Below are 14982 nucleotides of genomic sequence, written 5' to 3' on the forward strand. Positions count from 1 at the left end.
GAGAGTAGTGCAGAAATGCTCTAAAGAGGGAGCGTTTATTGAGCTTTACAGATTGAACATTACAGAGGAAAATTGTTTTTGATGGCGTTTTGGCAGAATCAAAGAAGAGCGTTCCTAGCATTTCCGCCCCAACTTGTCCCAGATAATTCTATTGAAGACACGTGCATTTTGTGTAAGCAAAGCCACCCTTTTTCCAACCAGACCTTGGGAATTTTCCACTCTTCCTTGCATCGTTATAGAAAAGGAAGAGGCAGCCTCTGAATGCGGCTATTGCACAGACTAAGTGAGACAGGAAAGTACAGGAGAGCTATTCGATTGTGCATGAGATTAAAAATACACTTTTAAAACTCCGATAATGGTCCCCGCCGGGTGGAAAAAACTTTTCTGACACTGTGTCACTATTGTGTATGGGCGAGGCTACCTTGATTCCTCATACATGTCTCAAAGACGTGAAAAGGAGGAAGTCCGATAAAACGACCTCACTCCTGGGTGGAAGGGGGGGAGGGCAAAGGAAAGGAATTTCTCTTTAATTGTCTGAGTCACATTCGTGACAACCACTTTTGTTTTGTCCCTTCCGAATTTCCGTCCTTCCTCCTTTTACCGTGGCGAGGGAAGAGCGTCCTTAACACGTCGTACGGCTAAACACGACGTCTTCGCTGATTGGACCGTCTCCCACGAGGCCCTCCGGTGATTGGTCGAGGCGCGCGGCTGCTTTCGTTCCCCCAGGAGCTCGGAGAGGGTGGACGCGGGGCAAGAAATGAGGACGGTTCGGGTTGCTATAGCTGCGGCGAAGAGGCCAAGGAGGTGAGGAAGCGGAAACGGCCGAAGCGAACTCGGATAGCAAAGCATTGTGGGTAATGCTTCTTTCTATTCGCCCCCCCCCCATTTTGTGTATCGCTTTTCGAAAGGCCGCGTTGTATAAAAAGCGCTTAACGTGTGAATATTATGAGTAATATTTATGTTATGGGAGCAGGAAGTTATAGGAACAACTTCCCGTAGCCTCACTTTTCGCGGTGGGTTATGGGCGTTGTGGATCAGCTTCTGATTTGGGCCGACATAGACATCAATCCTTCAGATGTGATTCAACTACAACTCTTTAACAGCTCGAATAGCGCAGCCAGTGATGAGGGATGCTGGGAATTGTAGTTCAGCAGAGAGGAAGAGCCGCGGCCTTTCTATGGCGGATGGTCTTTTGAAAGGGAATATCCACCAATCTGTCAAAACATACAGCTGACACAGTGCCATGCTCTGCGTACCTAATAAAAGAAGGGGAGGGGCGTTACTCCTATGGGTCTGTTCTCCTCTGGCTTTCTGTTCTTCCTGGAAATAAATAACACTAAAATGGTGGTGATGTGTTATGTAGACGCTAACTACAACAAAATTGTGTACAATGTAAACTGACAGCAAACAGCACTCCTTCCTGGCACCAATGAGGTTGCCTTGTTAGGGCAAGAAAACAAGCAAGCTCAAGAAAGTATCAAGGACCCTCCCCCTCATTTCAACCCTGAATTACTTTATTGGTAACAAAATATTTATTAGATTTGTGTGTGCCATCATGTTTACTAGAAGTGACTCACAGAGGCTTACAAACAATAAAAACCGGTAAACATTAAAATTGTTGTTGTTATCTCTTTTATTCATTAAACATGAAACTCAGTCAACTGAGCATTTTAAAAAGTGTCACAAATACCACTGACTGGTACTAATGGTTGATATGGATTGCTGCCAGCATCCTAGGTATCAACCAAGTACCTTCTTCAAATATATGATGTTCTGAGTAGCGCAGTTTTTTGCAGTTCTGCTGCAGTTTCTTGATGTGTTTTGTGAAATTCTTGGACGTGGTACCATGTGCCCCGATAACAATGAGTATCAATGTTACATGTTTCATCCATAGCCATGTGATTTCAATGGCCTGGTTGCGATGTTTCATAATTTTTTCCAGTTCTTTTTCTTCGACTGGCATCTCTTGGTACAGCGATATTAATCAACTGTATTCTTTGGCCCTTGACAACTGTGATATCTCAGGTGTTGTATTCCAAATGACAATTTGTTGTTATTATTATCATCATCATGTAACTTGATGATGAAATTTATCATCATCATCATCATATACCTATTGATGATGACATTTACAATTGAAAAGTGAGGAGGAAGGCAGCACAAAGTACTTGGGGAGAGGTGGGAACGTCTCTTAATCTGATGGCAATCTCCAAGTAGCGCATCCCCATTGGAGGTCAACTGGAGGTCTTCAGGCCCTTTTGGGAAGCCAGAAGAGAGGGCGTGGATCGCATTTCAGGGAGGGGTGTGTGTACATCATTCTACGGAAGAAAAGACTCTTCTGGGCCCTGTCAACTGAAAATCTTTGACCAGTGGAGCCCACAACATGCCTATTCTGCTGGCAAGGGTGGTTCCTCAGAGAACCTGGACCTATGTCATGAAGGGCTGTAAAGGTGATAACTATCACTTTGAATTGTACCTGGATTCAAGATAGCATCCACTGTAACATGGGCGAACGTATCCCCACCCCCACCCCAAAGAAACTGCCTGCCTCATTTTGCACTAGTTGTAATTTCTGAATACTTTTCAAAGGTAACCTTGTGTAGACTGCATTGCAGTAGTCCAGACCTGAGAAGATCAGGGCTTGAGTGACTGAGCATTTTAAGTGTGGTTTTTCTCAAAAATAGGGTGTGTTAAGTAACACAAAAATATGTGTTAAGACTACAATTCCCCAATTCCAGTTAATATAGCAATTTATAACTTAAGCTATGAATTTGGGAATTTTGATGCTGTGTCAGAGAGCTGAAGGTAGGTTGGCATATAACACTTCCTTAAGGAAGAACTTGGTTCTGCTTCATTGTGAGACCTACAGTATATGTTTAATTAGAAATAAATCTCACATAGTACAACTACTAGAGGTACTCCCAAAATTGATGGCTGCTTTATTTTTGTTTCCAGTATATCTCAGTTTCTTGAGTGTCAATTAATACACACTTAATACATTTAGGTTACACATTTTAGTACTGTATTAGAGAAATTTTATTATGTTTTTTTCCTAGGCTTTACGTCTGATTTAGTTTCTAATTAAAAAGCAAACAACATATTTGGTCCAATTTTGTTTCATACTCTGCTGCTAAGTTAAATCAGACTTTAGGATATCATTTGTGATATATCTGATAGCTGAATATTATTTACCCCAAGTTAAATCTGGATGCATAATCTGCTGTTATGCATCTAAAAGTTAAGTTTTGGATCATAAATAATTATTAAGAGAGCCACTTAGGTGTAGTGATTAAGGTGCTGGCCTAGAAACAAAGAAACTGAGTTCTAGTTCTATCTTAGGCATGAAAATCAGTCACTCTGTCTCAGGCCAACCTACTTTATAGGGTGGTTGTTGTGGGGAAAATAGGAAGAGGAAGGTTTGTTTGATCACCTTAAGTTATTTATAAAGTAATGTGGGAGAAAATCTAATAGATAATAAATATCATTCTAGTATGGAAGCTTTGACAAATCCTAACACAACACAACTGAAAAAATGGTAAATTACAATCAAATATTAGACGCGGAAGGAAATATTAAACCAAGAGAACATTTATGAGAGTAGGACATAAAGGTAGAATGGTGGCCTTATACACAAATTTACTCGAAATGGCAAAAAGATTTTAAAAAATTAGGGATCCAAGAGAAGCACACAGATTTTGATAAATTAATATTAGGAAAAGAAAAAAAAATTATAACAAAAACATAGTTTCCTGATAAATTATAAAATGGAAGTAGAAATGGTCAAATGAAACATGATCAGTTGGGCAAAAAATATTGGACATTATATATATATATTGATCAATGGGAGACAATTTGGAAAAGAAATTACAAAATAACTAAATCAACTGCGTACAAGGAAAACATTTTAAAGATGTTTTATAGGTGGCATATATCACCATCAAGACTAGCCCAAATTTACCCCAAACTAAAACCAGACTGCTGGAGATGCAGGAACAAAAATGGAATATTTTTTCACATGTGGTGGACCTGTCCCGAAATTAGGAAAATTTAGAGTAAAATTAGAATGTGGATTTACGAAATAAACAAAGTTAAATTTCAACTGAAACCGGAGGTCTTTCTTCTAGGCATAATAGATTCTAAATTTTAAAAAAGCATTATTATTTGATACAACATGTAATTACTGCAATCAGGATTTGCATAGCACAAAATTGGAAGAAAGAAGACACACCAACGGAAAGAGACATGATTAGGAAAATTCTTGACTGCGCAGAATCTGATAAACTAACACAAGAACTTAAAAACAATAATCAATCCTGCCATAATGACACATTTGGGTTGACAATAGGAAAAAGAATAGCTGTAAATAATGTAAATACTAAGTTGTTAGAAATAAGCAAATTTAAGTCTATAATTGATTAAGATAATAATTATTGTTTCAATTCCTATGTTAAACTGATAAGATACGCTGTTGCTATAGACCTGAAAACAGGAAAGGAATAAACTGTCTAAGTTACAGTACAGTACAGTACAGTAAGTTAGCGTATCTTATAAACCTGGAAACAGGAAAGGAATAAACTGTCTAAGTTACAGTTTGGGAGGTGGGAGGGTTAGGGATATGTGTTGTACTGTCTTTGTATCAGACATAATGCAATAGAAAATATAATCACAGGATGAAACACCCATTGTCTTGTTTTAATATGCATATGCCTAATAAAATTTTCTATAAAATAAAAAATAAAAATTATTCTATTTAATGCCTTTATGTTTTTGATGTATCAATAGAAACAGTACCATTAGAATTATTCAAGTCTAACTACAGCAGATGCCCTTCTCAAGATGCTATATCTCTGTAGAGGGAAATGAAATTATTAATACTGTACCAGGTGCAGTTTTTTAATTCCATTTTTTTTAATGAGTAGTGCATGGTTTTGAGAGTAAATCTTCCAGAATTCAATAGTGAATATATGCTGAGTATATTTATCTGAATGTTCAGTTTTAAAAAATGGTCATGCAATTCTTCAGGAAATAATTGTACAGCAGTATATACGATATAACCATAGAAAGTATGAGAATAAACAAGGCAAGGACAAACCAATGCCTGCTTCTGGAATTATTTCCAATCCCTCAATAATAGCTTGGATATTTATTTATTTGATTGATTGATTGATTGATTGATATGCCGCCCCTCTCCGAGGATATAGGTTACATGTCCAAGAGGAGGGGCTTAGAATGGACTAACTAACAGCATTTTAATGCATTGTGCAACTGCCTCCACTATAAGGATACATTTTGGGGCGGGAGGAGGGGGGGATAGACCTTTTTTGTTATCTTCTAGAGCAATCTTTCTTTTGCTGTCTTCGCTCTTCTTTTCTTCTTCTCCTCATACATTCTGTTTAGTTAGGGAGAATTATCTTGGTTTTGAAAAGCAGCTTTTTACATAACTTCTTTCCTATATTCTGTTGGGTTAAAATTGCATATTACTCAGAATTTATTCCCTTATCGCAAGTTATTGTACACAGTCCTTTGCCTCACTTTATCTCTTTAGATTGTGACCTCTGAGTGTAACATTTGAACATGAGCAATCTTCTCTGATTAGAGATGGAATGCACTAATATTGTAGTTATTTATTCTCTGCCTGCTTTTCTAAAGACTTCTATTGACAAGATTGCTTGACGTGTGTACATAACTCTATTGATTTTGTCTTACACTTCAGTTCAAATTTAAGACTAAAAGAAGAGCTTATTGTATTCGTTAATTGAATATTTCTACCATATTTATACTACCTGGGAAATTATGCATTGTATTTTCCCCCTCCCCTATACAGATAAACGCCCACCATGAATTTTGAAGGTCTTGATCCAGCCCTCGCAGAGTATGTTCCTTCCCTGCATCCTGCCCTAGATCCCCACCTCAACCCAAGCCTCTTACAGAATGTGGAGCTGGATCCAGAGGGAGTCCCTCTGGAAGGCATCGCTGTGCCTGACTCAGTGCATATCATGGAGGGCATGTATTCTGAACTCCACACAATTGTTTCCGAAGTGGGTGTGCCTGTTTCCTTCTCCCACTTTGACCTACACGAAGAAATGCTCTGGGTTGGAAACCATGGAGTAAGTAGGTTTTTTTATTTGTGTGCCAGGTTTGATTAAAATTGATTACTTTTCAGAGTATAAGATGCTCCAGTGTATAAGACACAGATTAGTTTTTGAGGAGGAAAATAAGAACAAAAAATTCTGCCTCTGCATATTATCTCAGGGACCGCCTTCTGCTGCACGAATCCCAGCGACCAGTTAGGTCCCACAGAGTGGGTCTTCTCCGGGTCCCGTCAACTAAACAATGTCGCTTGGCGGGACCCAGGGGAAGAGCCTTCTCTGTGGTGGCCCTGGCCCTCTGGAACCAACTCCCCCCAGAGATTAGAATTGCCCCCACCCTCCTTGCCTTTCGTAAGCTACTTAAACCCACCTGTGTCGTCAGGCATGGGGGAATTGAGATCCTTTTTCCCCCTAGGCCTTTACAATTCTATGCATGGTATATATGTATGTATTTTATTTATTTATTTATTATTTAGATTTGTATGCCGCCCCTCTCCGCGGACTCGGGGCGGCTCACAACAAGGCATAAACAAATCGTAACAAATCCAAATAAATTTAAATATTTAAAAAAAGTTTTAAAAGAACCCCAATAAATTAACAAGCACACACACAAACATACCATACATAAATTGTACATGCCCGGGGGAGATGTTTCAGTTCCCCCATGCCTGACGACAGAGGTGGGTTTTAAGAACTTTACGGAAGGCAGGGAGAGTAGGGGCAGTTCTAATCTCCAGGGGGAGTTGGTTCCAGAGAGTCGGGGCCGCCACAGAGAAGGCTCTTCCCCTGGGGCCCGCCAACCAACATTGTTTAGTTGACGGGACCCGGAAAAGGCCCACTCTGTGGGACCTAATCGGTCGCTGGGATTCGTGCGGCAGGAGGCGGTCTCGGAGGTATTCTGGTCCAATGCCATGAAGGGCTTTAAAGGTCATAACCAACACTTTGAATTGTGACCGGAAATTGATCGGCAACCAATGCAGACTGCGGAGTGATGGCGAAACATGGGCATACCTAGGTAAGCCCATGACTGCTCTCGCAGCTGCATTCTGCACGATCTGAAGTTTCCGAACACTTTTCAAAGGTAGCCCCATGTAGAGAGTGTTACAGTAGTCGAACCTCGAGGTGATGAGGGCATGAGTGACTGTGAGCAATGAGTCCCGGTCCAGATAGGGCCGCAACTGGTGCACCAGGCGAACCTGGGCAAACGCCCCCCTCGCCACAGCTGAAAGATGATTCTCTAACGTAAGCTTTGGATCGAGGAGGACGCCCAAGTTGCGGACCCTTTCCGAGGGGGTCAATAATTCCCCCCCCAGGGTAATGGACGGACAGATGGAATTGTTCTTGGGAGGCAGGACCCACAGCCACTCCGTCTTATCCGGGTTGAGTTTGAGTCTGTTGACACCCATCCAGGCCCCAACAGCCTCCAGACACCGGCACATCACTTCCGCTGCTTCGTTGACTGGACATGGGGTGGAGATGTAAAGCTGGGTATCATCAGCGTACTGATGATACCTCACCCCATGCCCTCGGATGATCTCACCCAGCGGTTTCATGTAGATATTAAATAGCAGGGGGGAGAGGACCGACCCCTGAGGCACCCCACAAGGGAGAGACCTCGGAGTCGACCTCTGACCCCCCACTAACACAGACTGCGACCGGCCAGAGAGGTAGGAGGAGAACCACTGAAGAACAGTGCCCCCCACTCCCAACCCCTCCAGCCGGTGCAGAAGGATACCATGGTCGATGGTATCGAAAGCCGCTGAGAGGTCAAGGAGCACCAGGACAGAGGATAAACCCCTGTCCCGGGCCCACCAGAGATCATCCATCAACGCGACCAAAGCAGTTTCCGTGCTGTAACCGGGTCTGAAACCCGACTGCTGTGGACCTAGATAATCGGCTTCTTCCAAGGACCGTTGGAGCTGGAGCACCACCACCTTCTCAACAACCTTCCCCATAAAGGGAAGGTTGGAGACTGGGCAATAGTTATTAAGTATGGCTGGGTCCAGGGAGGGCTTCTTGAGGAGGGGGTGCACAAGCGCTTCTTTATAGAGAGTTGGAAAAACTCCCCTCCCCAAGGAAGCGTTGGTAATCTCCTGGACCCAGCTCCGTGTCACCTCCCTGCTGGCCGAGACCAACCAGGAGGGACACGGATCCAGTAAGCAGGTGGCGGAACTCACAGATCCAATGGCCTTGTCCACTTCATCAGATGTCACCAGATCAAACTCTTCCCAGACAGGTGGACAAGTACGTGCCCCAGTCACCTCGACTGACTCGTTGTCAGTCGACTCTGTTTCCCAATTGGAGTCGAGATCGGCCCGGATCTGAGCGATTTTATCAGCGAAAAACGTGTTAAAATCCTTGGCACTGCTCTGCAAGGGCTCCCCAACTCCCCCCTGATTAAGAAGGGAGCGGGTCACCCTAAACAGAGCGGCATGTATGTATGTATGTTTGGTTTCTATATTAATGGGTTTTCAATCATTTTTAGTATTAGATTACTATTGTACACTGTTTTATTGTTGCTGTTAGCCGCCCCGAGTCTCCGGAGAGGGGCGGCATACAAATCCACTAAATAAATAAATAAATAAATAAACAAACAAACAAACAAACAAATAAATAAATAAATAAGACACAGATTAGTTTTTGAGGAGGAAAATAAGAACCAAAAATTCTGCCTCTGCATACCAGTATTTGGTATTCATCTGGCTAACATCCTTGCAACAAACAGCACATGATTCATCACAAGCAGCTGATTGGCTGTTACTGCCAATCAGCTGTTTCAGGCTGTGGGGGTTGCCACAGCACCTGTCTCGACACCTCCACGCATCGTGTTTTCGGCCTCTGCATATCGTGTTTTTGTCTTGGCATGCTCCATTTTAGACCCGTCCCAGGCTGCCGGGATCGCCACAGCACAGTGCCGCCGATCGCCACCTCCATGCATAATATCTTTGGCCGCCGCATGCCCCGTTTTTGGCTTCTGCGTACTGCATTTTTGGCCAGTTCCAGGTGGCTGGGACTGGCAGAAATGAGGAACCAGCTGAAAATGCAATATGCAGAAGTAAAAAACGGGGCTTCTGAAACCACGATGCGAGGAGGCCAAAAATGAGACATACGTGGGCTGTGATGTGTTGTGGTGATCCCTGCAGCCTAGAATGGGTCTAAAATGGAGCGTGCAGAGGCCGAAAACAGCTGAAGCGTGGAGGTCGGCAGATGGGCAGGGCTTTGGCTACAGTCGGTGTATAAGACGCACAGGCATTTCCACCCAGTTTTAGAGTGAGGGAGTGTGTCTTATACTCTAAAACAGTGTTTCCCAACCTTGGCAACTTGAAGATATCTGGACTTCAACTCCCAGAATTCCCCAGCCAGCATTCGCTGGCTGGGGAATTCTGGGAGTTGAAGTCCAGATATCTTCAAGTTGCCAAGGTTGGGAAACACTGCTCTAAAAGGTATAGTGTATGTTTGCATTAGACCATACACTGAGGAAGGATGGACTTGGGTTTTTGATGGATGATTTTAGGATTAGACAGAGTACAATCTTTGGAACTGAAACAGATGGCTGAATGGTTTGTAACTTGGTTATTTTGTGTTCTCACTTTATTTGACCAAACAGTGACATGTATGTTAGCCAAAGGAAAAATAAGCTAAGATTAATTGACTTAGCAGACAGTATTACATATTTGAGTAGGTGAAAGCAATATTTCATGAGAATAAAAAGGGAATGGGCATTTTGAATGAGAAGATAGTGAATTGGGCACATTTGGGTTTGGTTTTTTTTAAAAAAAGTCTCATTCATTGCAGTATTTGCATGTTTATCCCATTGTTGAAAAAGGTTGATTGACATGTCTCTCTTTGTTTTAGGGTCATGCCACTTCTTTCTTTGGTCCAGCCCTGGAACGATATTCTTCCTTCCAGGTACACAGCAGTGATGACATTCGACAGATCCAAAGCCTGGAAAACGGTGTGCTCTTTCTGACCAAAAACAACCTAAAATACATGTCAAGAGGTGGGCTCATAATCTTTGATTACCTGTAAGTACCTTTTATTTATTTATTTATTTAGTCCAATACATAATACACATTGAAGAGAATAGATATGCAGTAATATAAATAAAGAAAAGAATAGAAGAAAATATATAAAAGTATAGGTGAACATATTTGAAAGGAAGAAAAGATAAATGAGATAAGGAGAGACAATTGGACAGGGGACGGAAGGCACACTGGTGCACTTATGCACGCCCCTTACTGACCTCTAAGGAACCTGGAGAGGTCAATCGTGGATAGTCTAAGGGAAAAATGTTGGGGGTTAGGGGTTGACACTACTGAGTCGGGTAATGAGTTCCACGCTTCGACAATTCGGTTGCTAAAGTCATATTTTTTACAGTCAAGTTTGGAACAGTTAATATTAAGTTTGAATCTGTTGCGTGCTCTTGTGTTGTTGCGATTGAAGCTGAAATAGTCATTGACAGGTAGAACGTTGCAGCATATGATCTTGTGGGCAATACTTAGATCGTGTTTTAGGCGACGTAGTTCTAAGCTTTCTAGACCTAGGATTGATAGTCTCTCATAAATAGACCTTCTATTTGTGAGAATAAATAAAAGAGCTCTCATAAATAGACCTTCTATTTATGAGAGCTCTTGGAGGATTGCAAGATACTCATAGTGTTGTTTCTTTTAGCCCTTTCTTTATATTCAGCAAGGGTTTTTAGCCTGCTTCCTACAAAAACTTGAATGTCATTCTTTTAAAAAACCCTCCTGCTGAATTGCATTATTAACATGATAGAATTAAAGGGAAACCTAATTTAAAAGATGTGCAAACAGAACAGAACATTCCCACAAATTACTTCAACATTTAGTTTCTCTCTGAGCTATGCTAGACTTAGTGGTGGAAATGTGTGTCATTCCAGAGGTGAGTTTGGCAGTTTTTGGAAGTGAATGGTGCACAACACAAATGGATTGAGATGTATTTATCATATATTTATTATTACAAGTTATGCATCATTCTATTTCTAGAGATTCTGAGCAGCATATAGTATTATAAGATTAAAAACAAAAGTGATTATATAATCACTTTGAAAGAATTCAAGGAAAATTGACAAGAATTTACTCAAAGGTGTTTCTTAAGATTGTTACTATAAAAGTGAATTTAAAGGAAAAGATAGAAGAGGATACAACTGATAATTAGGCTGTTTTGGATGTGGATTTAAAAATGACAGGCTACAAAAATGATGCTAACAACCAAGTTATAAGGACTTGCAAATGTAACTGGATAATGTTTTAATAGCTGGAATGGACACTCAAATAATAAATCTAAAGAGTGCCCTGAATGTGTGGATTTCAACTCAGAAAAGTGACTTGGACAATTTTTTTTAGAAAAGAAAAACAAACCAGCTTTTGAGACATTACTTAAAATAAATAAATATCAAGATTTTAAAAAGCAAAACGAAGGATTATAAAATTGGCTTATTCAATCAAGGTTAAATTATATTTTTTCTTCAAGTAGCTTTTAGTGGGGTTTTATTTCTTGACCGGGAATACATGATGAAGCCGTAATAATCTGTTTATAGATAAGATATGGCAAGAAGAATTTTTGTTTCATGTTTAGAAAAAGTGATAGAAAAAGGCAAGTGCTTAACTTGTGACAGAATTTCTGAGAGAAGATGAAGAGAAAATGATAAAAAATTAATTTGTGGGATATTATATGAAGGGATTAAGTGTCGAGATTTTCAATACATTTTTGTTTCTGGTGGTTGTTAATGGAATTTTTGTTGACTAAAATTGAATGACGAGACCTTAAAGATTTGTTTACAGATATGTCAGGGTTCAAGTAACACCCCCAGCCAAAGAAGACTCCGAGGCATGACTTCCCTCAAAGTTCCATTTTATTAGAGATGTCATGGTGGCACATCTGGGAAAACCCAAATCTGAAAGCTTCCAGGTTTTCCTCACCCAAAGGAAACTTCAAGTCCCTGCCCAGCACCCACAAGTCCATCACATGCTCCAATCAATGCTCTGTCCCAATGGGAAATGTTTCCTAACCACTACCCTCCAGGTGAAGGGCAAGATTGCCTTGACTCTCAAGAAAATAATATTATTATGACTACGTATCACCCATACTCCATACAATCCCCTCTCCCAGTTTCCCACAGTAGTAAATTGTGGCAGGCCTAAAAGTCCAATACAAAAGATGGCTTCCAGGCCTGACAATAAGGAACTAAGAGAATTTATGGCTTTATTTTTAGAGAAATTATTGTGTAAAGAAAAAAAGAAAAGAATGTGAAATTGATTTATTTGTTTAAGGTTAATACACACACACACACACCTGTTAATTCTCTTAATGCAGTTTTACTGATTAAAATTGAATGATGAGTATTATTTCTGATAGATAAAAGATAAAATATAGAAGGAAGATACTTTTGGTTGAAACTATATAACTATGTTATATTTTTCTTAGCATTGATTTTTTTTACCTTAGTGTTTTTGAAGTTCAATAAAATTATTATTAAAAACCAATACCGGTACTTAGGCACTGAATCATGATGTTGGTCTTTCTTGAAATTGCATGTCTGTATGTATGTATGTATGTCTGCTTAATAATGGGTTTTAAAAAATATTTTAAATTGTAAATTATTAGATTTGTTATGAACTGTTTTGTTGTGTTGTGAGCCGCCCCGAGTCTACAGAGAGGGGCGGCATACAAATCTAATAAACAAACAAACAAACAAACAAACAAATAAATGTCCTTAGGATGACACACATTGAAGAATTCTCCCCACAATTTTTGTCCTAGTCTCACCTTTTTATTCAAACTGCATCCATTTTATGGAGTTCACCCTACAGTGTGCTATTTTTAATATATTATTAAAATAGTAAAATATAGTAAAAGTCTACGTTGAATTATGATAATGAAGCGAAAGAAGAATTAAACTTACTCTCATGATTAAATTAATCAAATATAAAAAATAATAATCCACATTTATTTATATTTCATATTTCTTAACTGTTCTCTGTATGCTCTGGGCAGTGTATATATGGTAAGTATAAATACTTTTGCAAAATCACTTCATTTATTTAGCTTATTGAATCTGGATTGCGTAACAGCATAATATTCATTATTTTTAGAGCAAAAGGCTTTTCTACTGTAGAGAACAACTTCATATATGGAAGTTGCCTTTCTTTCCACTTAAATCTAAGTATCATCTTCGGTAAACTCCCAAGTTTGATAAAGCCAAAACTTCTTATAAGACAAGAGATTCTGTATTGTAGAAATCATGTACCGTAGTTTACCATGCAAAGATTGAGTGGGGATTTTGGTCCACAAAATGTCCTTCGTTGTTGACTGGTAGAAAAGATGGAATCTCAGAAGCATGATGTGGGCTTTTTCCTTTTATGCTTCTGATGCATTGCATGCCATAGCCGGTTATCTCCTATTTGAAAAATCCAAAGAAACTGTAGTTTAGATTTCACAGCCTGTCTTTTCTTAGGAAGAACAAGGGGCAGCATCAATATCTGTGACGGTGACCACAGGCGTTTTTTGGGTGTTGGTTTTTTTGGTGGTGATGCAACATTGTCTATATTTACTTAAAAAGGTATAAGAAAAGCATGTGTGAATGGAAGATATTAATCAGATCTGGCCTCAACTGTTCCCTTTTTCTCCTGAAGCATGGATGAAAACGAGGACATGCACAGCCTTTTACTGACTGATCCTGGCACTTTGCTTGTTGGAGGTTTAACCAACCATGTGATTGAAATAGACCTCAACACAGTGCAGGAAACCCAGAAGGTACCGTGTTGTTTTATTGTGGAACTGACCCTAAGAATCTCAGATTGCTGCACAGTGTATCTGGTGAACACAGATATCTGGTGAAAGCAAGAACAGTTTCTACTGAAATGTCAATTTAACTCAGTCTTATAAACAAACTATGTGTCTAAAGCAGAAGAGATACCACTTAGCTCATGTTAGAGGGAGAGAGAATTCATTGAGAAATGCTGTTCCAGTGGTGGGTTCTAAATTAATTTGCCCCGGTTTGAGCACGTACTTGCATGCGTGTGATGCTTCTGCGCATGCGCAGAAGTGTTCCAGGTGAGTGGGCAGAGTTCTGTCCCCGTTATCGGTTCTAGGAACTGGTCCGAAACAGGAGCAACCCACCATTGCACTGTTCCCTCCTAGTGATAATTTTTCAGAGAGTACTGGTTCTTGTTATCACCAATGTGAATACTAATACAGTGATACCTCGTCTTACGAACATAATTGGTTCCGGGACGAGGTTTGTAAGGTGAAAAGTTTGTAAGACGAAACAATGTTTCGCATAGGAATCAATGGAAAAGCGATTAATGCATACAAGCCCAAAACTGACCCCTTTTGCCATCCGAAGCGCCGGTTTTTGCGCTGCTGGAACTCCCCTGAGGCTCCCCTCCATGGGAAACCTCACCTCCGGATTTCTGTGTTTTTGTGACACTGCGATTTTGCTGAGGCTCCCCTCACTGGGAAACCCCACCTCTGGACTTCCGTTGCCAGTGAAGCGCCCATTTTTGCACTGCTGGGATTCCCCTGCAGCATCATAAAAACACAGAAGTCCGGAGGTGGTGTTTCCCATGGAGGGGAGCCTCAGGGGAATCCCAGCAGCGCAAAAAACCGGTGCTTCGCTGGCAACAAAAGTCCGGAGGCGGGGCATCCCAGTGGCGGCGGCTTGGGTTTGTAAGGTGAAAATAGTTGGGAAGAAGAGGCAAAAAAATCTTAAACCCCGGGTTTGTATCTCAAAAAGTTTGTATGACGAGGGGTTTGTAAGATGAGGTATCACTGTACTTCTGCTCTCTCCCCCTGCTCACAAGAATTTGGGGTATATTAAATTGCATATTTCAAAACAAACGTGTTATCTGTGTTTTGGATGTTAAGAATA

General features: G+C 40.5%; 1 protein-coding gene across 4 annotated transcripts in view; it reads left to right on the top strand.

Moving 5' to 3' along the window:
• The first annotated feature begins 718 nt into the window (after positions 1–718).
• Positions 719–14982, top strand: part of PAN2 (poly(A) specific ribonuclease subunit PAN2) — a 53801-nt gene continuing 39537 nt past the window's right edge. For 2 of the 4 annotated variants that reach the window (XR_011558111.1, XM_070740647.1), the window contains exons 1-4: positions 726–854; positions 5825–6107; positions 9945–10114; positions 13745–13865. Coding sequence is in view for 3 of the 4 variants with exons in the window: in XM_070740647.1 (XP_070596748.1) it covers positions 5838–6107; positions 9945–10114; positions 13745–13865 (561 nt within the window). In the remaining variant the exon portion in view is untranslated. Of the gene's footprint in view, positions 855–5824; positions 6108–9944; positions 10115–13744; positions 13866–14982 lie in introns of all 4 variants that reach the window. The other 2 variants (XM_070740648.1, XM_070740649.1) reach the window with 2 other exon arrangements.

This window comes from Erythrolamprus reginae, chromosome 2 (assembly GCF_031021105.1).
Source record: "Erythrolamprus reginae isolate rEryReg1 chromosome 2, rEryReg1.hap1, whole genome shotgun sequence".
NCBI classification, from domain to species: Eukaryota; Metazoa; Chordata; class Lepidosauria; order Squamata; family Dipsadidae; genus Erythrolamprus; species Erythrolamprus reginae.